Consider the following 26,967-nt stretch of genomic DNA (forward strand, 5'->3'; position numbering starts at 1 on the left):
GGGTTATGGTTGATTGTCAAGAGAATTTGGAAGGATATCAAGAGCCATCTTGGCTCCTCCCCCATCCCAGGGAAGGATGAATCTATCCCCTATATTGGATATGTAACATAAGGCCAACATTGAACATTAGTTAGGTAGCAATGGGATGAATTAATAGCTGGTTGTTCATTCCTCCTGATGCCTTAAACCTTGAGGAGAGAGGCAAGTGGACATAATTCTCTCCACCAAGTGCTCCAGGAAGAACAATTCTAGTGAAATCGGACAGTGAGGAGAGGAATGACATACTGTACACCTAAAATGAAAAAAATGATGTTTCAGGAATGAAGTATCTAGGAAGTCTCAATTTCATGGTTTCTTAAGCACCCACATTTCAATCAATCGCCTTGCCTCCATGTGCATTTCAACGGACGATTGGTATAACTGAAAGAAAAATGAGTGAATGTGGGTGCTTAAGAAACCATGAAATTGATTATGAGATCAGCATAAGCAGACAGAAGCCCTTCTACAGATATCAACCTGAAATAGTACCTTTACTAACCATTTGGCTTGGTCTCTGCAAAGACTTTCCATACCTTGTGAAGGCCCAAACACTTCATGATCTTTGGTAAGGAGTGACAATGGCATACTAGAATGTGTATGATGCAGATGTGAACCTCAACCCAGTTAGGCCACCCCAGGAATGTCCATGGACTGCCTAAAGCAACAGATTTTCCTGAGGAATGAACAACGGTACATAATTTTTAAAGTGACTTAATTTTTTTTGATAAGTTGTTAAAAATCAGAAATATAAGGCCCTAATTTTTTTGTAGCAGAGAAACAGAGCACAACTTCATTACATTATTTTCTTCATATACTTTAATACTTTTTTAAATATTCATATTTCTCCACTAATCGTAGTCCTCAGGAACGCAATAACCTTCCATATCACTCTCCATGGCTTATTCACAAAATAAACCAGCTCCAGCGTCTTATTTAACTTAATTGCGACTGCTTGTTCTTGCGAAGTATAGCTTTGCCCTTCCTCAATATTCCAGAGTTGATTTTTGTAGCCCAGCTGATGCGCAGTGGAAAACATTTTTGGCCAATGTCTTTTTCAGACCTTTCCCATCATGCTCTTTGGGCTCATTTTTGCTGGCGGGGAGGACGATAGCCAGATGTTCTGTGCTCTTTCCAATCATACTCATCATGGCTTTCCCTAAAAACCAAAACAGAAAATTTAGCCAGTGTTTACCAAAAGTTGGCTATGCCAATCAGGAGAGTCGGGAACTGTAAGCAAAGTAACCAAGTTTTGACATATGAGACAGACATATGAAGGTATTTTCCGGCAATTTCCCTTTTCAATTGCACCCCTTCTTCTCCTCACAGTGCTTACCTGGGAGATTCCCCATCTCTTGGGAGAATCATTTTAATGCTACAGGAGACTGCTACCCTAAAGAGAATTCCTCATAGGATCCAAGAGCTAGGGCAGTGATGGCGAACCTTTTAGAGACTGAGTGCCCAAACTGCAACCCAAAACCCACTTATGTATCGTTGGGTGCTGGGTGGGCGTGGCCCATTGGGTGGGCGTGGCTGCGGTGGTAACGTCAGACTGGGTGGGACTAAAAAGTTCAATCAATCAGTTCCAACTTTGCAAGATCTTTTTTCCCACGAGAAGTTGAAATTGATTGATTGATTGAACCTTTTTGTGTGTGCATACAGCGGCGGAGGCCTAAAGCGAAAAGGTTTTATAAAACCGAGCTGAAGGCCCAGGACTGGGGCGATGGTACACGTGCCCACAAGGAGGGCTCTGCATGCCACCTGTGGCACGCGTGCCATAGGTTCGCCACCACGGAGCTAGGGTCTGTAGCTTTAACACTATACATTCTGCCAACTATGCTGATTCATTTATGGTATCTTCAGTTCAAGAGCTTTGTTTCAGTCCTTGTGTTTCCTAAAGAAATAGAAGTTGTGTTTTACCCAATGACACTTTGCCTGTTACCTGAAGCAGCGCTGGCAATAGAGGTCATCATCACAGCTGTGGCAACGCACAGTGGCGTCTTCATTGCAGATACAGCACCAGGGTAATTCTTCTTCATCACTGTCTGGTGTTTTGGTAGGCCAAATTAGATGTTTAGCAACAACTGAAGCTTGTGCCTAATGGAGGAGATACCACATTATGAAAAATTCATAATAAGAGTTCCTCCTTGTTTTAAAGGATAGGTGTGGAAATAGGCATCACTGTCGTATTCCATACATTTCCTCTAAATCTATTCATCAATGAAACCCAAAATGTTATCTCTGAAGTAGCTATTTGTGTAACATTAGCGGGCATTTTACAAGATGTTCTAATTTCACGTTTTATTCCATTCAAAAACAAATGCATTATGGATCTGGAGACAAAAAATCATATGGTAGGATGGAGAAAGATGAGCTGGGCACTTAAGAGGATATAGGCTAAGAACCCAAAATCAGAGGCAAGAACATAGAACAACTGAAAGTTCAGGAACTCTGCTTTCTAATGCTATGTTTATCTACTCAGAGGTAATCTAGCTAAGTGCTGTGTAAGTATTTCAAATGTATGATAAGCAAATACCCAGACTTGATAACTTAAGACTGGAAAAACAATGAGCATTCTAAGCTAAGATGCCCTGGTTCAAGGCTGGCATCTCTCTACATAGCCTCCCTCCAATGCAGTTGTAGGATTACTAGAATACCTATAATAATTCTTTGGATAACTGAAATGTACCAGTTTTTAATGCCTGGAAATAAAAAAAAATGTATTCCCATTCACTTTCCCTTGCTTATGTGAAAATCAACTCTACTGTCCAAACCTGGAAGGCTGCTGGCAATTCTGTAAAGAAACTGGCCAGCCCTTTACAAAATGATGGGTAAGTGTAAAGTGTGGGGCAAGTTGGCCCTGGAGAAACCATTTGTCTTTTAAGTTTCAGGATAAGGTGTTTGCTCTTTGGCCTGGCATCTGGAGACAGTTGATAATCCTAAAGAAACACAATTTGAGGGATCTGACTAACTTTTTGTTGGCCCTTAGTTGCAGTCCTGAAGATACTAGCTTCACAATGCTCTGCATGTATGTATCTAGGGATGTTGCTCACCTTGGTTTTCTCAGTGGAATTCGACTGCACCGTTGCAGACTGATTTGGGGAAATATTGAAACCACTTGCTTCATCCAGAGCTGCCTCCTCAGTAAGCTGGTAACAAAAAAAATAGCATATATAATAAGCTTATTTATTAAATTTATTTGCCATTCATCTCTCTTTCAAGCAACAACTACTCTCAGAGGCTGCTTCCTTCTACTCTTAATTTTCGGTGTAGCAAGTTACCATCTAAATAAGCATTGAGTTTCAAATCCTTACTTAGCTGCAAAACTTACAAAACAAAGTTTTATCTTCTGAACCCACTCAGAAGGTTAAAAAGGTTAATACATGGGGGAAAAATCAAGCTTGGGTGTGAAGTAAAAGATTATCAGATTAACTCTGCAGAAGTAACGCCAGCTGTAAGATACCTGTTTCAAAACTCTCTGGATGGCTTCCTCCTCTTCTTCATCACTATTAGGAAGTTTGTAATCATCCAAAGTAACTGTTGAAGAAAGAAAAATAAAACTGAAGATATAATCATGATTTCATAAAGGTAGCTTTTCGTCATTTCATGTTACTGCAAACATCCACAGATCATGCTGTGCAACATACTGTCTTGCCTTCCATAAATTCTCCCATTCATTAATTTAGGCCTTCCATAAATTATTCCCATTGCAGTGGGATTAATTTGACCCTTAATCTTTCAAGTCCTTATAAAGCAGAAGAGAGGATAAGTGACAGCCCAGCTTCTATCACTTCTGATTTGGAAGGTCCTGAAAGATCCACAAGTAGTCTCCATTCCATCATCTGATATACAAGCAATATTCTTTGGTCCCTCAAGGCAGCCAGTAGGCCATCCTCCTCATCTTCGTTCTCCTTGCTCCTTTTCTCAAAAATACATCCTTTTCTCCTCAGTAATTGATCTCCTTCAGCCTCAAATGTGCTTTGTTAAGTTTGCTTTCTGAGAGGATTCAGGAGCTGTCTTATCACTTCTGACACCACCTTCTCAAAGCCAGTGTGATTGCTAAGCATCAGAGGGTTGTCTTTTTCCACTGCCAGTGCTAATCCAACTTATTAATGCTGGGAGCTCATTATACGTGTGCCACTCACAGCAGCTTATCTGCAATATAACCATTCATTATTATGTATTAATTTAAAACAAAACCTTCATAAATTGATTTCTACATATTAGGTTTCTACTAAAAGAAAAAGGGCAGCCTCAGTTTTTTTTTAGTTCCTTGGCTTCATGAGAGATAAGAGGCTAGTGTGCTGCTGATATGCCAGTGGGACAATCAGACAGGCAATACTACCAGTAGCAGTTAATATTGAAGCAAGGTTGTTTTAAGGAAAGTATACTTGAGATGTAAAAATGGATAAACTTTAAAGTGGAGGGGGCCTCTATGAAACCTCCTGTGAAGGATTAACCCAATGTCAGAACCTCCCATTTGAAAGTCCTATAGACTTATCCTATTGACCAGGGGTAGGCAACCTCGGCTCTTTTATGACTCGTGGACTTCAACTCCCAGAATTCCTGAGTCAGCTATGCTGACTCAGGAATTCTGGGAGTTGAAGTCCACGAGTCATAAAAGAGCCGAGGTTGCCTACCCCTGGTATAGACAATAACAGCAGTGAACCGATCAGTTGTGCCACAATGATTAGGCTGATATTTCATCAGGATAACTGCAGAAATCAGAACCGAGATTTTGAAAAGCAAAAACAAAAGGACCCAAAGGCCCATCAGCTGCTCAGCAGTGCCATAGGCCGGTGCCAGGCTTGGGGAAACCCCATGAATGTACCCTGTTCGTCTAGCCCGCTGGAACAAAGACAGCTTTGGTTTCACAGTTTTGCTTGTGAAACAAACAAAGTGTTTCCGTTAACATCTCTTCCCAGCTATCAATACCTATGAATTACTTGCTTTTAAAAGAACCAAAATCCTAGCACCAGGAAATAGATGTTCTTCTGAGAATGATGACTTGGATGTTTTCCTATTAGCCAACCAAGATTTGTTGGCAAATAAACTAAAGTCTTCCTCAGCTGATACGCATATTGCTGGCTGCATACCTGTCTCAGGATCTTTGCCTTTTAACACTGCCAATCGCTTGGCCACTTCCAAAATCTTTTCCTCTCTGGTGTTCTCCTCCCTGAGTTCAGCAGCAGCCTGTGCCAGTAGTTTAGTTTTCTCCTCCTCCAATTGCCTAAGAGAAAGATCTGAAGTGGCCGCGGTACCATCTGTTTGATTTAAATCATTCCAGTTCTGTGTCCTCACTTCTGAAACGGCAAAAACCCAGAGTGAATTCACAGCTGCACCACAATCACTCAGCCATTACAATAATTGGCCAAAAATAAAACACGTCACAGTCTAAACCAGGGGTGTCAAACTCAATTTCACTGAGGGCCGCATCAGCATTGCGGTTGCCCTTGGGGGGCCGGGTGGGTGTGGCCAGAGCGGGTGCAGCTTACTGGGTGGGCATGGATGGAGTGGGTGTGGCCTACTGGGTGGGCATGGATGGAGTGGGTGTGGCCTACTGGGTGGGCGTGGCCAGTTCTGCAGCATTCGCGTCAAGAGTGCCTGTGGGGGCCTGGGCAGGAGTGGGACAGATCTGAGGGTCTCTGGCAGAAGGGAGTGGGACCAGGGCAAGAGCCAAGGCATGGTCCACCGGGGCAAGTGCCAAGATGGCCACCACAAAATTGTACATTGGCTCCCAGCTGGCCTGGGCCAGGGCCAAGGCAGCGGGGGCCGTTCCCTCACTGTTTCCAGGATGGCTTCGCGGGCCAGATGAAACCACTTCGCGGGCCGCATCCGGCCCCCGGGCCTTGTGTTTGACATGTCTAGTCTAAACACTCTTAATTATGCCACAGTGTAATCATACTGGAGTCAGTTTATTCACACAATTGCTAGTTGTCTCATAATAAATAACTTGAATAGAAGATTTTAAAAGACATGAGATAATTCAAAGGTTTGTAGCTGCTTCACCAGTCTCTTCTGTCTTTCCTATGCAAATTTGAGTAGCATTTTTAAAATCTTCAGCCAGCCTCTGATCTAAGAGTTTTCATCCTCTTCAGCATTCAGCACTCAAAAAGACTATGTCAAACAAGGCAGGAAACAAGAATCCCTATATCGCTATAGCCTATAGAAAGATTTTGCCTTGTTTGGGGGTAAGAGTATTAATATGATAGCACTTTTCAAATATCTTGGCAGGGTGTCACACACTGAAGAAAATGTAATTTATTCTCTAACTTCCCTGAATGCAAGAACCATATAATAAACATGTGAGGAAAATGCAGATTTCAGATGAACATTAGGAAAAAGGTTTTGACAGTGAAGTGCTCTTTGATAATGGAGCACAAGATGGTAGATTATATTTTCTTACTGAATGTCTTAAAGCAGAGACTGAACAGACAATTATTCCTCCAGTAATAAATAGTGACATTAGCTCAACAAAATCTGAAGACAAATAGAAACCGGAGGATTTTAGTGGCAATTCTTCACCAAAATTGAACTGGGTGCTAAGAAGGCGGCTTTGGAAGCAATGCAAGGACTCTGGAAGGGGCATCTTTGCAGCCCGCTGGTCAAGAACAGTGTGGGGGAGCACTTTGTTGTATGAGATTTCAGGACCTACTTGCTTCCATTTCTACATCAAAAATAAGAATCCATATTAAAGCTAAAGAGAAACCTTGAGATGTAACTGTGAAGCCTCCACTCTCATCAATGGTGACTTCTTCAGCCATCTGGTTCAGCAAGTCATTTGACTGCTCAGCCTGGGTCTTACTGCTGGAGACCTGGTATACCTGACCAAAGCAAGAGAAGTATAGGAAATTACATGTAATTAAATTAAATGAAATACAGTTAAAAATAACGACTGTCCATATATTAATGATTTTCCTTTCTGTCCCATTTAAACATTGCAATCTGGAGGCAAATCAAAATGGCCAGGCGATTTTCAATCATTTTCTCTGGCTACAAAAACTCTGGGAAAGGTCTGTTTTTAAGCAATGGTAGCTTACGGGTCTGGGGGCTGCAGATGGAAGTGCTCTGCCTTGCAAGGCTGCCAAACGGTCCTCCATCTCTTGGGCTGTCGGAACGGGTCTTCCAGAGTCAGCTTTCAGGGCTGCCAGCCTAGATTCTATCTCCCCCTGGGATGGAATAGACTCTGCACAATTTAAAAGCAGATTTATTTGCTAATAGTGACCAAAAGAAGCATAAAATTATTTCTATACATTAAAAAACCAATGGCAAAAATGGCACATTTTAAAATGCGGAAACTGGCAGTGTTGATTCAGGGTTATGGAACTATCAATACTGGCCTCACCATGCACCCATCCAAAATCATCTCTGTTAAATAGCAAGTTGCTCAGAAAAGGACACCTAATCTTTTCCCTGTGAACAGAAAAATTACTGCATTGTCCTCTCCACTCCCCCTGCACTGATGATGTTACTCAGCCCAGTAATAAAACATCTGCAGAACGAAGTGCAAACTTAAAGAATAGCAAGAGCCCAACATTAAGCACTTCTAAACCAAAATTTAAGGGGGGGGGGGGGAAGGAAGAGAATGTATGTATCTAATCTAACATGATCAATGTTAATCTACTATGGAAGCAAAAACTGAGGTATTGGTGCTCACATTGCCTTCTTTTAGAAACTGTTTCCAGAGCATAAGTAAGACAGCTTCTCTGTTTGCATGTATAAACCAAACATTAAGAATTTTCTTCTTGAACTCTGATTTATGTTCTATCTGCGGCAGACCACAGCGTGAAAATATGAGCAACTCACTAGGCCTTGCTGCCTTCTTGAGCCTCTCAAGTCTCTCCATTAGAATCCTATCCTCTTTTGATAGCCCTCGATATCTGGAGTCTGTCTGACTCTGAGATTTCACCAAGCCTTTCTTAGGGCTCTGCGTCTGGTTCTGCTTGGCTTCAAGAGCTGCAATCCGCCTGCAAAAAGAAGTCCTGTGTGAATTAACAGGATTACCAGAAATGCTTCTCTAAGACTTGATTCACACATACAGAGAGAGAGGGAGAGAGAGAGAGAGAGAGAGAGAGAGAGAGAGAGAGAGAGAGAGAGAGAGAGAGAGAGAGAGAGAGAGAGAGAGAGAGAAACACACACAGAGATTAATTACTGGGGCATCAAGTGACAAATTACACGTGAGCCTTGCAAGACATAAAAACAGAGAGATGTTTGCCAAATTCATTCATGTTTCACTGAAATAAAACAGCACTGACTCATCAAGCAACCTACAAACACATGTGAATGGATCAGTTCTTACAGACAGGAATAACAATAGCAATAGCACTTAGAATTATATAACGCTCCATGATGCTTTACAGCACTCTTTGAGAGTTTACAACAGTGATGGCGAACCTTTTAGAGACAGAGTGCCCAAAAACTGGCCCCGCCTCCACTCCACCCCCTGCCCCACCCCCACCCCGCCCCCACCCCGCCTGCCCGCAGGGCCACTCACCGCCTCCAGGGCCCTCCGCAGATCGCCCAGCAGCGCCATGGCGGCCATGCCCTCTGCCTGTGCCCCGCAGCATCAACTGTGTGCGATGGGGCATGAGGGCAGAATCTTGTCTATGCTGTCTGGCTGCCATGTCCTTGGCTATACTGCTCCGCGTGGGCCACGCTCAGGAGCGACTCTCCTCCAGGGGGGCTGCTGGTGAGGAGGGGGTTGTGGGGGGAGGCAAGGCTGGGGCAACGGCACGTGTGCCCACAGAGAGGGCTCCGAGTGAAATAAAACAGCACTGACTCATCAAGCAACCTACAAACACCCGTGCCATAGATTCGCCACCACTGGTTTACAATGTCGGCATATTGCCTCCAACAATCTGGGTCCTCATTTTTATCGACCTGAGTCAACCTTGAGCTGGTCAGGATCAAACTCCTGACTGTGGGCAGAGTTAGCCTGCAATACTGCATTCTAACCACTGTTCCACCATATCACCATGGAAGTTCAGAAGGAAGATTGTATCAGGATTGGCAATCACTTCTGATACCCTCATTTTCCTGGATGTATAGACTGGCCAGAGTTAAAAAATTTACTCTTATGCTGAAATCTCTTAGTTGCTAAACTCTGCTCCACTGCCATTAGAAGCCAATGGGCTTAACCTTGTTTGGTTCCTTCAGTTAAGCATTCATAACAGATTTATTCCAGGTGACATCACAAATAGTGATTTTAATGCACAAGTTTTCAGTATCACAATATTAAACTGTCATACATATCCTAGATATATGGCCCTCAGTGTATGCATATTATTCTTAGTTTTTCATATTATTGTCAATGTTTGTATCACTGGTGCTTGCTTCTTGATCAGGGGTTCTTGGAATTTTTTTTCAACTAACAAGATATATAGTGAGAAAAGTCCTACTCTAGTTATTTTGAGAAAGGAATTACATTTTTTGAACTGTTAACAAATAAAGAAATTTAACAAATAAAGGAATTTAACAAATAGCTATTAAATGGCTACGGCCACCGGTGATTCATCATCACACATATATATACTTTGCTTTACAAATATATAAAGATCATGAAGCAAAACTAATTTTCTGATTATTGGAACTCACTTCTTATAGTTCTCTGGTGGAGACCATCTAGCTGAATTTGACTTAGATGGTCCGCTGAAAAGAAAAATAAGAATGTCATAAAATAGAGGCTAAAACTGCTATGTTATAAAATGTATAAACCTATTTGGGACTAATTACCAGTGTTTTATTTGACTGAATCTATCCCTCTAATACTTGGAAATCAGAATATGTGCAAAATAAATACATTAATAACCATTTGTACAGTACATTAGTATTATATATAGCACAACCCCACCTACATTCCTTATGTGACACATAGTCAGGCACCTTAAGCGTCATGAGATTTGATAGATTTTATGCAAACCCCTCAAAATAAGGGAGAAACCCTGGGGCAATAAGCATCTGAACTTAATGCCAGAATTCATTGCCCAGAAAAATCTTTTAACATTGTCGAGTAAGGAATATGGTAGTACATTTCCTAAACGATTGTGTGGATTGCAGTTAATACACAGAATGCTAAAGTGGCAAGTCGCTGTTGATTGAGTTCTGTGATTTTGTCAGTCCATCACTTGGATCAGAATTCAGTTCTGTTCTTACCTTGTTAACTCTCCGTGACACTGCTTGCAAACCTTCTGCTGAGTGTCCCCACAACGAGGAACAATGGCATTGAATCCTAGGCAGCTTGAGCAAAATCCTCGACCACAACCCTTGCAACCATTCTGAGAGGGGGAAAAAAAAATCAATGGAGAAAAGCACTTTTAAGCAGACTGCCGCAGGATGACTGGAAAATTCCTTCTTATATAAGATTCATCCAGGGAGATACTTCCATACTGTGGTGGTTACTGGAACTGGGCCTAGCTTGGTTATCTGGGGGGAGTTTGATCCTCTTTGGCCTGAGAAAGTGAACAGGGTCCTCAGGACTGATAGGGTCTTGTGTTACATTCATGTTGCTCCTGGCCGATTAAGGCCTCCTGGAGAAGAAAGTGTGGGTCTTTGTGCCTGAGCCAGGGGCCCTGGGCATGGGTTAGGGCTCATTTCCTGGTTGTGTGGGTGATTGGTTAGATTATGCCCNAGATTAATTACTGGGGCATCAAGTGACAAATTACACGTGAGCCTTGCAAGACATAAAAACAGAGAGATGTTTGCCAAATTCATTCATGTTTCACTGAAATAAAACAGCACTGACTCATCAAGCAACGTCCAAACACATGTGAATGGATCAGTCCTTATAGACAGGAATAACAATAGCAATAGCACTTAGAATTATATACCGCTCCATGATGCTTTACAGCACTCTTTGAGAGTTTACAATGTCGGCATATTGCCTCCAACAATCTGGGTCCTCATCTTTATCGACCTGAGTCAACCTTGAGCTGGTCAGGATCAAACTCCTGACTGTGGGCAGAGTTAGCCTGCAATACTGCATTCTAACCACTGTTCCACCATAGAAGTTCAGAAGGAAGATTGTATCAGGATTGGCAATCACTTCTGATACCCTCATTTTCCTGGATGTATAGACTGGCCAGAGTTAAAAAAATTACTCTTATGCTGAAATCTCTTAGTTGCTAAACTCTGCTCCACCGCCATTAGAAGACAATGGGCTTAACCTTGTTTGGTTCCTTCAGTTAAGCATTCATAACAGATTCATTCCAGGTGACATCACAAATAGTGATTTTAATGCACAAGTTTTCAGTATCACAATATTAAACTGTCATACATATCCTAGATATATGGCCCTCAGTGTATGCATATTATTCTTAGATTTTCATATTATTGTCAATGTTTGTATCACTGGTGCTTGCTTCTTGATCAGGGGTTCTTGGATTTTTTTTTCAACTAACAAGATATATAGTGAGAAAAGTCCTAATCTAGTTATTTTGAGAAAGGAATTACATTTTTTGAACTGTTAACAAATAAAGAAATTTAACAAATAAAAGAATTTAACAAATAGCTATTAAATGGCTACGGCCACTGGTGATTCATCATCACACATATGTATACTTTGCTTTACAAATATATAAAGATCATGAAGCAAAACTAATTTTCTGATTATTGGAACTCACTTCTTATAGTTCTCTGGTGGAGACCATCTAGCTGAATTTGACTTAGATGGTCCGCTGAAAAGAAAAATAAGAATGTCATAAAACAGAGGCTAAAACTGCTATGTTATAAAATGTATAAACCTATTTGGGACTAATTACCAGTGTTTTATTTAACTGAATATATCCCTCTAACACTTGGAAATCAGAATATGTGCAAAATAAATACATTAATAACCATTTGTACAGTACATTAGTATTATATATAGCACAACCCCACCTACATTCCTTATGTGACACATAGTCAGGCACCTTAAGCGTCATGAGATTTGATAGATTTTATGCAAACCCCTCAAAATAAGGGAGAAACCCTGGGGCAATAAGCATCTGAACTTAATGCCAGAATTCATTGCCCAGAAAAATCTTTTAGCATTGTCGAGTAAGGAATATGGTAGTACATTTCCTAAACGATTGTGTGGATTGCAGTTAATACACAGAATGCTAAAGTGGCAAGTCGCTGTTGATTGAGTTCTGTGATTTTGTCAGTCCATCACTTGGATCAGAATTCAGTTCTGTTCTTACCTTGTTAACTCTCCATGACACTGCTTGCAAACCTTCTGCTGAGTGTCCCCACAACGAGGAACAATGGCATTGAATCCTAGGCAGCTTGAGCAAAATCCTCGACCACAACACTTGCAACCATTCTGAGAGAGGGAAAAAAAAATCAATGGAGAAAAGCACTTTTAAGCAGACTGCCGCAGGATGACTGGAAAATTCCTTCTTATATAAGATTCATCCAGGGAGATACTTCCATACTGTGGTGGTTACTGGAACTGGGCCTAGCTTGGTTATCTGGAGGGAGTTTGATCCTCTTTGGCCTGAGAAAGTGAACAGGGTCCTCAGGACTGATAGGGTCTTGTGTTACATTCATGTTGCTCCTGGCCGATTAAGGCCTCCTGGAGAAGAAAGTGTGGGTCTTTGTGCCTGAGCCAGGGGCCCTGGGCATGGGTTAGGGCTCATTTCCTGGTTGTGTGGGTGATTGGTTAGATTATGCCCGACTGCTATATGTTTTACTTTTATTTTTTATATTGTATATTTTATGTATTTTATCTTGATTTATTGTAAACTACCTAGACCAGGGGTAGGCAACCTTGGCTCTTTTATGACTTGTGGACTTCAACTCCCAGAATTCCCGAGTCAGCCATGCTGAGGGGAAAGGGAGGGGTTTCCAAGCTGAGCCATGCTGGCTCAGGAATTCTGGGAGTTGAAGTCCACGAGTCATAAAAGAGCCAATGTGGCCTATCTCTGGCCTAGACCATGTAAAAGTGAGATGGACAGCTAGAATGCATGAATGAATGAATGAATGAATGAATGAATGAATGAATGAATGAGTGAACAAGCAAGCAAGCAAGCAAGCAAGCAAGCAAGCGTGAAACTGAGTTCTCTTGTTGTAGAAAGCCAATATGAAAACAAGGTTTTTCCTCCAGGTCCCTTCAAAGCACACATCTGACATGCAAGAGCATGGAATGTAATACCTGTATACTATATCATTTATTTTATTCTGTTTATATCCTACTATTTTTTTAAAACAACTAATGGCAAGAAATATTGAAACAGTTAACAAGCAAAACAAGCAAACAGCTATACAAACAATAAACAAAGAGAAGGAAAAACCAAAGAGCTTAGGTATCACGTCATACGTTATAGTGATAATTAGCTAATCAAAATTCTCCAAGACTTAGACATTTTTGGGCAGAAGTCTTTTCATATTTTCCTTAGGAAGAAGTTGGTGTCATATGCTATTATTTAAATTATTCCCCTGCCCCATTGATGAGTTCTTACCTAGTTTTAAGATGGATAAAACATCATCAGTGATGCACTGGCAGATAAAACATCAGTATTTACTGGAGAACTTCTTAAAAGCAGTAATGGGCTTTAAAACACTTCTCAAAATCTAAGTTATTTTTCATTCAATAATGTAAAAAGATGACATGCAATCATGCATCAGCATCACACATTTTTCCCTGTGAATATTTTAGCATTAATATATGAGTTTATCATTGTATTTCATATACCTTATTTAATTCATTTTTTTAAAGAGTATATGTGAATTCTCTATTCACTGTGCATCAAAGTAGACAGATCACTTTTCAAAGTGAAACCAGAACCATCTTTTGGGACTTTTTAAGGAAAAAATCCTTATTGGTTATTTTATTATAGAAAAACAAAACAATCAAACAATTGAACCTGAAAGGCAGAGACTTGCTTAGCATCCATCATTTATTTATTTACTCAAATTTGTTATAGTTGTCCAACTCCAACAGACTCTGGGCAGTATATAGAACCAAAAAAATCCATACAAACAAATAAAATGTAAAATATTAAAATAACTAAATATTAAAATATCTAAAACTGATTACAGAAACCAAAAGAAGCATGAATCTGAAGCATGAGCATAAAATCTGAGTGAATTCTACATTTTTACATTTTACTGTATGAGATCGCATTTCTCTCAACACAGATTTACCAAGTACAGTTTTTGCAAGTGCTGACACTGAGTACTGAAGAAAAACTTGCCTGTTTCTTGAAGACAGTAAACTTTGATGCACAGCCATAACACCTGTTATCCATGATGCTAGCTGAGTTGTTTTCTTAGAGTTTTCACAAAAAATACCAGTGGGGACGTGATTCTATTTTGTCTGCAAGCAGCTATCCCATGGTTCACTTTTCAGAGATAGAACAAAGAATAAGAGTGAAATATAAAATGCTGATAATGATTCAATGAAAACATGATCTACTAAAGAAGTGATACTGGTAATTGATTTTGCTTTCATAATAAAAACAATCTTACTATACATTTGGTTACCTAATAACAATTAAAATCAGAGAAAAAACAAAAATTCAAGGATTAGGCTTTCCCAATCCAGTATCTTTCAAAAGTGTTAATCCTAATTTCGCTAATTCTTAACTAGAACAATTCCTGTAATTCATTTTATCTTTACAATGTTCAGAAGCAGACCCATAGTCTCTTCCAAAAAATATGTTGTTCACAAAAGAATAAAACAGCACAAACTTTATTGAAAGGGGGGAAAAAAAGACACTAGTCAACATTTATGACCGTTACATTAACTGTTTTGAAAAGATACATGTTTACTGTTGAATTCCCCCCTCCCCTTCGTTTCTTCATTGACTGCCATGGTGAATTAGGGAAACAAATCAGCCGACTCCCCTATAACCAACTTTTCAAACCTGTCACCTCTAAAGATGCGGACCAAATTCCCACCGTGTCCAGCTAGCTATGGAAAACTACAATCACATTGGGAATGATCAGAGTTGGGGTACAACACATCAGTTGAACTGGGAAGGTTACCCCAAGATGCCTACGAAAAAGGAAAAGATTAAGGCAACTTTATGAAAGGAAGGGTAATTTAGACTGATAATCCGATAGTCTAATCTAATCCAACAGGCTTTTTTCTGCCTTTTTCAAAGTCTGGCTACTGCTCCTTTTACCGCAAGCGACGGCAGGTGTTATACTTACAGCCCTTCTACGACCCTGGGGTCTAAATGGGTGACAGGCAAATACAACACAGCTCTGCTCTGTGACTACATTTCCTAGAGACTCTTCCCCGCCCACTATCCCTGACGCAGCGCTTGCTGGGGGTTTCGACGATTTGTCCAATCGCGGCTCCGGAAAGTTCTAATCGAATCACGATGACGAGGGCCGACCGTGGCATGCTGGGAGTTGTAGTTCTCCCGACTCCCGCCTTCCGTCTGGAGAAGAGACGTTCTAAAGAGAAAAGTCCACGTTTTCCCAGAAGCCAAATCGCTACCGGGGCAAAGGAGGAGCGGGGGAGGGGGAAGGGAGCAAGCTCGAGAGAATCATACCGGTCGGGAACTGTAAGAAGAAGCAAGTCGGAGGGAAATGGCGGTCGATAAAGAACTGCTGGAGTTGGACCTCTACGCGCTTCTGGGAGTGGTCGAGAAAGCGACGGATAAAGAGGTTAGGAAGGCCCCCAGCTGGGGGATGGGGAACCGTGCCCGTTTGATAGACGTTGGAGGCGGTCCGAAGAAGCACCGTACGCTCTGAAACGGCTTTGGTTTTACAAGCCCTGCGTAAACCAGACGTATTGATCTCTCTCTGGATGTTCCGCGGATAAATGAGCTCTTAGGGCCCAGTGTCTGAAGCTGGGGGCTCCATCATTCCCAGTTGTGACTGGCCGGGGCAAACGGGGATCGCGGTCCAATGCACATGGAAACGGCCCACGGAGTGAAAAAACGGTCCTTACTACAGGAATAACGGGCTAGTTAGCAGACCTGTTTAAAATGTGCCAGAACTCCGTCCATTAACCAGTAGAGGGATTCTTTGTGGGTTATTAGTTTCTCCGTATGCTGGTGGTTTTCCTGTCTTCCTGTGCCAATATTTGGTTGCACCTTAGAGCTGGGGTCTCCAACCGTGGCAACGTTAAGACTTGTGGACTTCAACTCCCAGAATTCCTCAGCCAGCTTTGCTGGCTGAGGAATTCTGGGAGTTGAAGTCCACAAGTCTTAACGTTGCCACGGCTGGAGACCCCTGTCTTAGAGCAGGGCTTTTCAACCAGTGGTACGGGTACCACCTGTGGTACATTGGCACCTGGCAGGTGGTACGCGACCATCGTAGAAAAGTGGTAGTGGGAGAGGGGAATGAGCTGGACCGGTGGCAGCACCGCACAAGCCTGAGCGAGAGATGGCTGGAGCTGCAGGGCTGTTGGGGCTCAGCGGAAGCGCCAGGATCAGTGCCGCTTTCCAGCTGATTGGCACTTCTTTGGGGCTGTCAGGGCTTAGTGGAAGCGCCAGGATCAGCGCCAGGCTCCAGCTGGAGCTCAGCGCTGATCCTGGTGCTTCTGCTGAGCCCAGAAGAAGCGCCGATCAGCTGGAATGTTACAGCATCTCCAGGGTCTTGTGATTTACATTCAGATGCTCGGCAACTGATTCATATTTATGAGGGTCACAGTGTTCCAGGATCATGTGAAGTGACCAAAATCTGCTGCAACCACCCAGCAGACGGGGGGGGGGGGGAATAAAAACCACACACACACACACCCCACCCCTGCTGCCAATCCTCAACAGAAATGCTCACAACAATGAAAACCTCGGACAAGAGGAAGAGCACCACCGGGTGGGCAGGCAGGTGTCTTGCTCGGCTGTGCCTTGGGGGGGGACTTTTTCAGTGCCATTGTAACTTTGAACAGTCACTAAGCGAACTGTTGTAAGTCGAGCACTACCTGTACTTTATTACTTTTTCCCTTTTTGGGGGGGGTCATCAAGTTTTTGACACCTTGCTAGGCGACTGGTGGTACTCGGATACTGCCATATCCTAAAAGTGGTACAATGGGTGAAAAGGTTGAAAAGCCCTGCCTTAGAGCAGGGGTCTCCAACCGTGGCAACGTTAAGATTTGTGGACTTCAACTCCCAGAATTCCTCAGCCAGCTTTGCTGGCTGAGGAATTCTGGGAGTTGAAGTACACAAGCTTTAACGTTGCCACGGTTGGAGACCCCTGTCTTAGAGGGCTTGAGAAACAAGACCCAGGACAAACTTTGTGGAGAAGATGTTAGCAGTTGGGAGCATGGGAACAGGGCTAAACCCAATATTACCTTGTCAAAACTGCAGGGTGATGGCCTCGTGTTCCTGAAGATTATGGTGCCTTGCACTTGACATCAGTATTCTTGTGAAAGCTATAGTTGATCCAGGTCTCAGTGGAAGACATTTATTTAGCAAATTTATATATAACACCACTCCACCCAAATCTTATTGAACATGGCTCTGGGCCACATACAACTCTCACTGACAATTAGAACAATAGAACACTGATTAAAACAATTGAACACTTTTTTTTCCAAAACAAAACAAAACTAAGATAGTGGAAGAAGAACAATAGTGTGATTGATGGAGTTTGAAAGAGAGGATGTATATGACTATACAATAGAGATTCACATTCGCTCCAGTATTAAATGCTTGCTTTGAATTGTTATATCATGATCATACAGATGGTCCTTGTTTACTGACCATTTGCAGTTACAATGGTGCTGCAAAAGTATTTTCATGACCATTTATGACCTTCAGTCATGTGGTCACCATTATAGTCAGTAGCGTTCTATGCCTGACCTGTGTTTTTTTTCCTTTCCCTCCTATGCTGCCCCCTTCTCCCCATCTTGGAGAGAAAGAGATTCCAAGAGAGTTCTGAAACTGTTTGCAAAGTGTGCTTGCAACTCCCAGCCTCGAGCTGCTAGCACAATTGCATTGCTACGCTATTACTTACTTACACTACATTTGCTTCAAGAGAGCAAACAGCTTACTTTTTGGAATCTCTTTCTAATCCCTCTACAACAGTGTTTCTCAACCATGACAATTTTAAGGCATGTGGACTTCAACTCCCAGAATTCCACAGCCAGCATTGCTGGCTGTGGAATTCTGGGAGTTGAAGTCCACATGCCTTAAAATTGTCATGGTTGAGAAACACTGCTCTACAAGTACCACATATTTATTCCCACACATATTTATGATATGCTGTTAATTCTTCTTTCCATGCCAAGTTCTAGAAGAAATGGGAAAATTGGACTCTTCCCTCTCAAGAAAATGGACCGATTTTTGTAAATGTTTTGGCGTTGCAGTGGTCATATGATTGCAATGGCTTACAATTACAACGTTGCGGCATCCCATGGTCACCATTTGCAACCTTCTTTGCCAGAGTCCTTCAGCAAGTCAGCAGGGAAGCTGGCAGGAGGTCACAAATGGACGACCATGTAACGTCCTTGCTTAACGACAGCATGGGATTAGTTTAAGGACAGCAACTGGGACATGCTATTGCTAAGTAACATGGTCATGCGTTGTGCTTTATAACTGCATTACATAGTGATGGAAATTTTGGTCCCAGTTGCCATTATTAACTGAGAACTATCTATACATGAAGCATAGTGTTAGTTTTTGTAAGGGAATACTTACGTAGTCCATTAGATGGTGCTAAATTACCATAAACATTTGGATAGTATATTGGTAGCTGGGTATTAATATGCCATTTCTGAATAAGTTTCAATTTAATTTCCTGATAGAGAATATTATAGTTAATAAAATAAATAGAAATGAAATTTTAATTTATATTTGTATTAAAAAAATCATAGTTTTTAATGTCAGAGAAGCATAATGCTGGAATTGAGATGAAAAATATCAGATCCATCAGTTTAAACTGAGACACAATTCTGGACAGACATAGACAATCTAAATTCTTCTGTATATTTCCTTTATAATTCTTAAAAGCTGCAGTCATGGCCTTTGCTTGTGCATTAGGAAACTTGAGAGTATCTCCCTGATAAAAATCAATAAAATAAACATGTTTCAAATCACTTTTTAGCGAGTTGATATTGTTATTGACCATTACTTTGAAAGTTGATACAGTCAGCTGACCTCACTGTTCATTCTGTCTTCTTTTTGCTACAGATTAAGAAAGCCTACAGACAGAAGGCCCTAACCTGTCATCCAGATAAACATCCAGACAATCCCAAAGCAGGTACTGAGACTTGTGATAAAAATCTGTCTGGCTCTCCTTATAACTGTTTTATGTGTGATCCATCAGGAGTGAATAGATTTTCCCCACCCCCAAACATATAATGATATGGTGAGGTAGAAATAATGCATGTAACAGTTCTTCTGAAATCAGTAACAGTTAGTGAGATGAGATGGCAGTTTCTGTGAGACAGGTTGCAAGATAGTCACTAGATCAGTGATGGCAAACCTTTTAGAGACCGAGTGCCCCAAAACTGGCCCCGCCTCCACTCCATCCCCCTGCCCTGCCCCCCTCTGCTCCCCCATCTTCCACCCGCCTACCCACAGGACCACTCACCACTCCAGAGCACGCCACAGATCACCCAGGCAGCCCAGCAGCGCTATGGCGGCCACACTCTCTGCCCGGACCCTGCAGCATCAACTGCATGATGGGGTGTGAGGGCAGAGTCTTGTCTACGCTGCCTGGCTGCCATGTCCTTGGCTGCGCTGCTCCTTGTGGGCCACGCTCGGGGGCAACTCCTTCAGGGGGGCTGCTGGAAAGGAGGGGGTCTTGGGGGGAGGCAAGGCTGGAGCAACAGCATGTGTGCCCACAGAGAGGGCTCCAAGTGCCGCCTCTGGCACCCGTGCCATAGGTTCGCCACCACTGCACTAGATGTAAACTGGTTCTCCCATAGCATTACTGGTCTGATACTGATCTATCTCTCACTCAACACTATCATTCGGGTGTTTACATTCTCCACATGTGACAGTAGGCAACCCAGGGCTGCTGACACTTTTGCTCCAAGGTCATGCCGACAGGAGAAGCTTCCACTGATGATTAAGAGAAGAGCAGAGCCAGTCTCAATGTTGCTGCTGTGAAACTGTTGAGCAGCAGCAGTTATCTTTGTAAGCTGCCCGGAATCAGAGTGAATTGGGCAGCAATATAACTTTTCATAAATAAATAAAATTAATCTGCATTGCCGAACAATTGATTGTAAATAGTTTAGTTAGTGCAGCTCCATAGCTTGCTTTATTTATGAAGGAGATCCAGTGTGGTCCTTAGAGTAGGTCCTCCTAATAGATTACCTCAAAGGCCTACCTTACCAATGATCTTTACCACAGATGCTGCCATCACAATTACCAAGGAGCCTATCACTGCCAAGGAACCTGTCAGATTAGTCTTTAATCTAGCAATATGCACACTTGTATTATCACTAATGTACCCATCCCGTCTATCTTGTCAAATGGCCCGTCATTAAGGCTGGTCTGGCCACAGAGCCATGTTGAGAGGACAAAAGATTATGGATTAGAGGGCCTCCTGTATTCCACTGAGGGGTGGAATTAGTCTTCTTTCCACTCTCTCTGCCTTCTACCGGCACAGTATCCTCATTCCAGTGCTTTTCCCCTTCCACTTCAGAGGCCAGCCAAGGCAGTCTTGAATTGTTCTTACCTGTGAGGAGGATCCTTTTGGTTCTTTTAAGTGTGTTTCTTTTTGGAGAATTGGGCTATCACCTTTAATTGTGAAAAAACTGAAACATTTAAGGATGTAGAACTTAGAAATCTTTTGTCTTTAATTAGGTACTGTATAAACTTAATAATCAACAATACCAAATTGAGTTTTAAAAGGTAGGGTGAGTTTAAATTCTAAAATAATTTCTGATGTTTGATCCTATTGTGTTAAATGTTCAGTTACGCAAGTAAAATAAATAAATGATACGCACCTAAAACGATATGAATTTCCCTGTGCTTATGGGTTTTTTTTTTAATGTTCTGTTCTGTAGCTGAACTCTTCCATCAGTTGTCTCAGGCATTAACAGTTCTAACAGATGCAGCAGCAAGGGTAAGAGATTTGATTCTGTGTTATAAATGCAAAATTGTTTTGGTTTTGTCCTTGCAAATTAGTGTTTGAACAAGCAAATACCTTTGTGCACGTTTTTCAGCCGCTAAAAATCTGTAAGGGCCTTACAGATGCCCAGAGTGCTTCAGTTGCTTCATTTTCAGCAATTACTTGTTTGTGTATGGAGAACCCCTTCTTAGTTCACTACAAGAATCTTATCCTATATTTTGAGAGGCAGAATCATACCCTGGAGTAAGAGTTATACTGTCAACCATCTGTCTCTCAGATATATTTTTAATAAACTATGGAACCTATAAGGAAAGAATACATTCATAATATGGATTTGTTTCTCATGATAAAGAAAGGATATTTGCTACCTATTGCTATTATACAGGTATATCCCATTTTCCTACACACTTTTCAGGAAAGAATATTAGTTAGAGAAAGGCTCAGAAAAACATAAAACAGGTAGCTATGGCAACATTTTCTTTACATTTCTTCCCTCCACCAAGCTTTCCATATTTGTTTAATGTTTTCATATGTCTAACACTCAACATTCAGTTCTGTGTCAACTTCCATAGATGTTAAAACTAAATTTATTTGTGAATCAAATAATTTGACACCCTATAAAAAGAACATTGTTATTTTACTTGTGCACCGTGGCGGCGCAGTGGTTACAATGCAGTACTGCAGGCTACTTCTGCTGACTGCTGGCTGGCTGCAGTTTGGCGGTTCAATTCTCACCAGCTCAAGGTTGACTCAGCCTTTCATCTTTCTGAGGTCGGTAAAATGAGGACCCAGATTGTTGGGGGCAATATGCTGACTCTGTAAACCGCTTACAGAGGGCTATAAAGCACTGTGAAGCAGTATATAAGTCTAAGTGTTATTGCTAAGTGCTATTCTCTGTATTCTTCCCTCACTAATAGGATCACATCCTTTTTCTTCTTTTTGATCTTTGGTAATGAAAGATACTAAAACATATATAACTATCAACAATTCAAATAGACCAATTTAATATTTTAAATAGGTGATTGTAATTCTTACCTTCTTTCAGTGTGTTTTGTCCTTGTTACTTTTTCTGTAGGTAGCCTATGATAGAGTAAGGAAAGCCAAGAAACAAGCAGCAGAAAGGACCCAGAAACTTGATGAAAGAAGAAAGAAAGTCAAACTTGGTATGTTATATTAGACTGTTTTTATTGAGAAAATAAATTCCAAGATTATAGGATCGTTACAATAATGTCATATGTGCAATTCATTTACAAACTGCATATTTATATACCATTAAGACTGTAGGTATAGTGAAGTATACTTACAATCAAAATAGTTTATTTTGTTCCATTTTTAAAATGGTAAGTTTATGGATTTTCTTCTCTGTAGATTTTTAAAATATTTTTTATTTAGCTTTTTGACATAATTAAAAGATAAATTAAAAGACATAATTAAAAGATATAAAGAGAAAGTGGAAAGATGAAGGTGCTAGACACAGATAAAGAGAAAATAAAAGAGAAAATAAAGTTAAAGTCATGGCTTCTAATCTTTACCACAGATACAAAACAATTTTTTTAATCATTTCTTCCTCTTTAGAATTATATTATATGGATCCTGTGTTCAACACTTTTAAATCCAGATATCACCAGTTCCATCTTTGTTCATTTTTGCAAAAAGGTTTCTAATCTTTGATAAGAGTACATACTGTTTTGTCCCTAATCAAACAGGTCAATTTTGCCATTTCTGCAAATTTTGCCACCTTCACAGTCTACTCCTGCACTGTTTATATTTCTATATTTTCTCATCTTCGTGCTATAATAACCTTGCTGCAATTACAATATAGAAAACCAATTGTCTTTTCTAATTGTGTATCAAGAAATCATAGTAAAGTTTTACTAGGTTTTATCTGAATATTAAATTTTAAAATTTGCATCATATGCATGTGTTTCCAGTACTTTTTATAGCTTTTTCACAGGTATGCTGTGCATGATAAAATGTTCTTTCATGTTTTTCACATTTCCAACAGTAATTAGGATTACCTTTATCCATCCTAGACAATTTCTCTGGTGACATATAGCAGCAGAATATCATTTTATAAACATCCTCTTTTAAATTATAGAACACTGAATTTCAAACCTTTTTGACTACATTCTCTTTCCCTGATCCGTTGTAACCCAAGTTCTTTGCCCATTTTATCATACCCTCTTTAATTTGTTCTTCTTCACTTTCAAATCCTAACAAACGTTTATGCATTTTACCAGTTACGTGTTCATCATTTGTATATAATTCATTTTCAAATACTGCTTTATGGTCTTCTGTATCTGGCGCTTTCTTATCTATATTGAATTTTTCTTTCAATTGTACATATAAAAACTATTGAAACTAAACCCCCTTTGCCATTGATTGTTCTCCTTTGCTGTAGATCTTGAAGCTAGGGAAAAAGAAGCTCACTCCCAGGTTAGCAGGGCAGAAGAGATTGAGATAACTAGGACGTTGGAGCAAGAGGTAAGGTCATTGTGGCAAACAGATACTATTGTATATGAAATTCATTGGTTGTCATAGTTATGTTCAGGAAGAGCAATGGAATTATTGAATTATACAAAATAATGATGCTGGGATCCTAGTTAAAATATATTCGCTTTTCAGGCTTCAATACACAAGCAAACAAGCACAAAGGAATGTATTGTTTAATTCAATGGAAAGCACTTGCTCTGCATGGATAAAGTTTCAGGTCTCAGTCCTTTGCGTCTTTCAATATAACTTTTGTTTGCCAATCTAGGAATTCTTCCCCAGTAAATCTAGAGATTGTTAAGCAAGATGATAAAATAATCTGATGATATAGACCAGGGCTTTTCAACCAGTGGTACGGGTACCACCTGTGGTACATTGGCACCTGGCAGGTGGTACGCGACCATCCTAGAAAAGTGGTAGCGGGGAAGGGGAATGGGCTGAACCGGTGGCAGCACCGCACAAGCCTGAGCAAGAGATGGCTGGAGCTGCGGGCTGTCAGGGCTCAGCGGAAGCGCCAGGATCAGTGCCGCTTTCCAGCTGATCGGTGCTTCTTCAGGGCTGAGTGGAAGCACCAGGATCAGCACCAGGCTCCAGCTGGAGCTCGGCGCTGATCCTGGTGCTTCTGCTGAGCCCAGAAGAAGTGCTGATCAGCTGGAATGTTGCAGCATCCCCAGGGTCTTGTGATTTACATTCAGATGCTTGGCAACTGATTCATATTTATGATGGTCACAGTGTCCCAGGGTCATGTGAAGTGACCAAAACCTGCTGCAACCACCCAGCAGACCGGGGGAATAAAAACCAAACACCCTCCCACCCCACCCCCGCTGCCAATCCTCAACAGAAATGCTCACTATAATGAAAACCTCGGACAGGAGGAAGAGCGCCGCCAGGCGGGCAGGCAGGTGTCTTGCTCGGCTGTGGCTTGGGGGGCACTTTTTTCAGTGCCATTGTAACTTCGAACAGTCACTAAGCGAACTGTTGTAAGTCGAGGACTGCCTGTACTTTATCACTTTTTTCCTTTTTTTTTTTTTTTTTTTGATCATCAAGTTTTTGACACCTTGCTAGGCGGCTGGTGGTACTCGGATGTTGCCATATTTTAAAAGTGGTACAATGGGTGAAAAGGTTGAAAAGCCCTGATATAGACAGTTTTCTATGTTCATACTTCACATGTTAAAAAAGAAGCTCTGTAGTTTGTTTAATTGTAGTCAGTAAATAGAACGTAGAGCTAGAACAATGATAGCAGGTCAACTTCTTATGACAGTTCCCCCTTTCCAAAAAAAAATTGTGAACGAGTAGATTTTTTTTATTAGTGCCAGTTCTTAAAGTAATATTGCCAGGATTTTTTCTTTTCTGCTACTCATCCCAGATCCAACGGTTACGTGAAGAGGGATCTCGGCAACTGGAAGAACAACAAAAACTCATCGAGGAACAAATCCGGCTTGAGAAGGAGCGAATACGAAGTAAGGCCAGGCAATCTTTTGCCTGCTTTTTACAGATGGAATGTTTTGCGTTAATTCTGACATGAAGCTTTAAAAAAAGAAGAGTTAAATTAGGAAATCCATCACAAAAAAAACTTAGTATCCATTCAGAAGTAATTTTCCTTGAATTCACTAGAACTTTTTCCAAACTAAATGCACAGGATTGCATCTTACCCTGTAACATTTATTTCATATATGACGTTAGATAGTTGTTTACTTCTCAAGAACGTTATACCTATCATAAAAGTGAAGAAATGAAAATTAGTTAATAAATGTTAATCAACAGCTTTGTGATTAACTGTTTGTTTCAGTTTCTTCAGTGTTGACTGACATGAGAGATTTGCTTTTCAGTCTTTTCTGCCATTCCCATTTCCTTGAGGTTTTTTTTTTCTTTATACTTACTGACAGTGATGCTCTATCTCTGGGAATACAGAGTAAATTAAGAACACCTGTTGACTTGTATATCCGGATAGTGTAAATTTTGTCTATAATAGAATAGTTTAGCTTTGGAGATCAAACTGTGTAAACTGAACTAGAACACTGGATTGCTTTAAGATTTTGTTTAGCCAAAAAGGATATTCTTTTTAGATTCAAAACTATTGCAACCATAATTTTCATTTTATTTGATTTTCTTCTTTGAGGTAAACAAGATGGGTATGGAGGGAATGGCACAGGAACACCCAAGCTCAAAGTAAGACATCCCCAAAAATTTGAGCTATGAAGAAAGATGAACAACTAATTTATCATTCCATCAGTAGAAGCCAGATGGATCACCTGCAGCCTCCCACACAGTTGGACTGCCCTTGGCATCCCTGCTCCTTATGGGAATTGTCACTTACTTCACCTTAATGTGTTCCTTGCACTTTAATCTAGAATCTAGGCACTAGGATAAAGGTAATTAGAAGTTAAGTCTCTGTCACTTGGAATATTGACAGATTTCCAGATGCTACTTGGTGTATGTAATAAGTTTTTGTTATTCTAAAATGTGAATGCTTCCATAGGCCTCTTCTTATGCAAGGTGAAAATTAATTTAGTATCTGTACAACTTCTAATTCATTGTATTTATAGTAACCCTAGACAACCTGTGACCTGCTGGATTATTGTTTCCTCGTTCTGTGGCTTTTGTTGTCATTTTGGAGATGTCCAGCCTTTTCATCCTTGTTTTCTTCATCTCCTTTGTTCTTTGTTGCTGATCCTGAAGTTGTGCATTTCTTTACTCCTTTATCTCTTCCCCTCTTCTTCTGTGCCTCTTGTTATCATTCTGGAGACGTGCATGCCTCTCCCCCTTTGACTCTTCTTCTCCCATGTTATTTGTGATGACTGTTTGATTCTGGAGACATGTGGCCCTGACTTCATCCATTCGTGTATGCTCCTCCTCCTCACAGCTTCTCAGTGACATTTGATGTCATCTATTGACCATGTTGTTCCCCTCTCTTTCCACATGACACAAGGAAGCTGACAATATTTAAAACAAAATATTTTATTTTTTAACCACAATGCTATACCGTGCCATCATCACCTCAGAAGAGTTCCAACTTCCTGCTGGCTTGCAAGAAACTGGCAGGGAGTTTTGGAAATGACAATCACCTGACTTTGGCTGATTGTGGCAGTGCAGCAGCACAGCTGAATACAGCAGCGTGGCAATGCTGAAGTGACCACAACTTTGCCAAATTTCATTCCCATAGGAGTAATGGGTCCCAGATTTCCGATACATTCTTTAAGACAGCCCGTTTGAGGTATATTGATTCAAAAATTGTTGCTCTTATGATGTACCATTTTGCCCAATTGAAGGTTGAGACAGACAAACAGAAGAGTTTTTGGAATATATAGATAGAAATGAAAATAAATTGTGAGTGTTGATATACAGGCCTTGGACCCTGCACTATGTAAAACTAATTTGTGTCTTTTCTACATCAGCTTCGATGGAAGTGCAAGAAAGAAGATGAAACTAATGGAGGTTACTCAAAAGAAATTCTACTGCAACTTCTACAAAAGGTCCTGTTCTAAA

The 26,967-nt window shown here is 40.9% G+C and overlaps 2 protein-coding genes across 3 annotated transcripts in view; one reads left to right on the forward strand and one right to left on the reverse strand.

Annotated features, from left to right (window-relative positions):
* Positions 1-842: 842 nt before the first annotated feature.
* ZFYVE19 (zinc finger FYVE-type containing 19) lies at positions 843-15,249 on the reverse strand. Of its 2 annotated transcripts, none has more exons than XM_015814529.2 (12): positions 15,169-15,249; positions 14,208-14,354; positions 10,189-10,310; positions 9,631-9,684; positions 7,843-8,003; positions 7,077-7,222; positions 6,746-6,860; positions 5,133-5,339; positions 3,500-3,573; positions 3,090-3,185; positions 1,979-2,133; positions 843-1,195 (listed from the first exon to the last, which is right to left on the reverse strand). In XM_015814529.2, exons 2-12 carry the CDS (start codon positions 14,259-14,261, stop codon positions 1,123-1,125), a joined length of 1,257 nt encoding a protein of 418 aa, XP_015670015.1. In that variant the 5' UTR covers positions 14,262-14,354; positions 15,169-15,249; the 3' UTR covers positions 843-1,122. The 2 variants fall into 2 exon arrangements, with proteins under 2 accessions (XP_015670015.1, XP_015670016.1); XM_015814530.2 differs by lacking the exons at positions 9,631-9,684; positions 10,189-10,310 and adding exons at positions 11,655-11,708; positions 12,213-12,334.
* Positions 15,250-15,484: 235 nt separating this feature from the next.
* Positions 15,485-26,967, forward strand: part of DNAJC17 (DnaJ heat shock protein family (Hsp40) member C17) — a 29,392-nt gene continuing 17,909 nt past the window's right edge. The window contains exons 1-8 of the mRNA XM_015814531.1: positions 15,485-15,630; positions 19,101-19,170; positions 20,927-20,985; positions 22,067-22,154; positions 23,393-23,475; positions 24,848-24,941; positions 25,601-25,650; positions 26,877-26,954. Coding sequence (XP_015670017.1) covers positions 15,553-15,630; positions 19,101-19,170; positions 20,927-20,985; positions 22,067-22,154; positions 23,393-23,475; positions 24,848-24,941; positions 25,601-25,650; positions 26,877-26,954 — 600 coding nt within the window. The 5' untranslated portion in view covers positions 15,485-15,552. The remainder of the gene's footprint in view (positions 15,631-19,100; positions 19,171-20,926; positions 20,986-22,066; positions 22,155-23,392; positions 23,476-24,847; positions 24,942-25,600; positions 25,651-26,876; positions 26,955-26,967) is intronic.

This window comes from Protobothrops mucrosquamatus, unplaced genomic scaffold (genome assembly GCF_001527695.2).
Source record: "Protobothrops mucrosquamatus isolate PMUCROS unplaced genomic scaffold, P.Mucros_1.0 scaffold261, whole genome shotgun sequence".
NCBI classification, from domain to species: domain Eukaryota; kingdom Metazoa; phylum Chordata; class Lepidosauria; order Squamata; family Viperidae; genus Protobothrops; species Protobothrops mucrosquamatus.

What these genes read in the sequence shown, in the direction of transcription:
- ZFYVE19 (XM_015814529.2), bottom strand. Translation starts at nt 14,261, where the DNA reads ATGGATAACAGGTGTTATGGCTGTGCATCAAAGTTTACTGTCTTCAAG. An exon ending in AGGCAAAGATCCTGAGACAG is followed by an intron (nt 3,574 to 5,132) that starts GTATGCAGCCAG and finishes TTTCTTCAACAG; the next exon opens with TTACTTTGGATGATTACAAA. An exon ending in ATTCCACTGAGAAAACCAAG is followed by an intron (nt 2,134 to 3,089) that starts GTGAGCAACATC and finishes CTCCTCCATTAG; the next exon opens with GCACAAGCTTCAGTTGTTGC.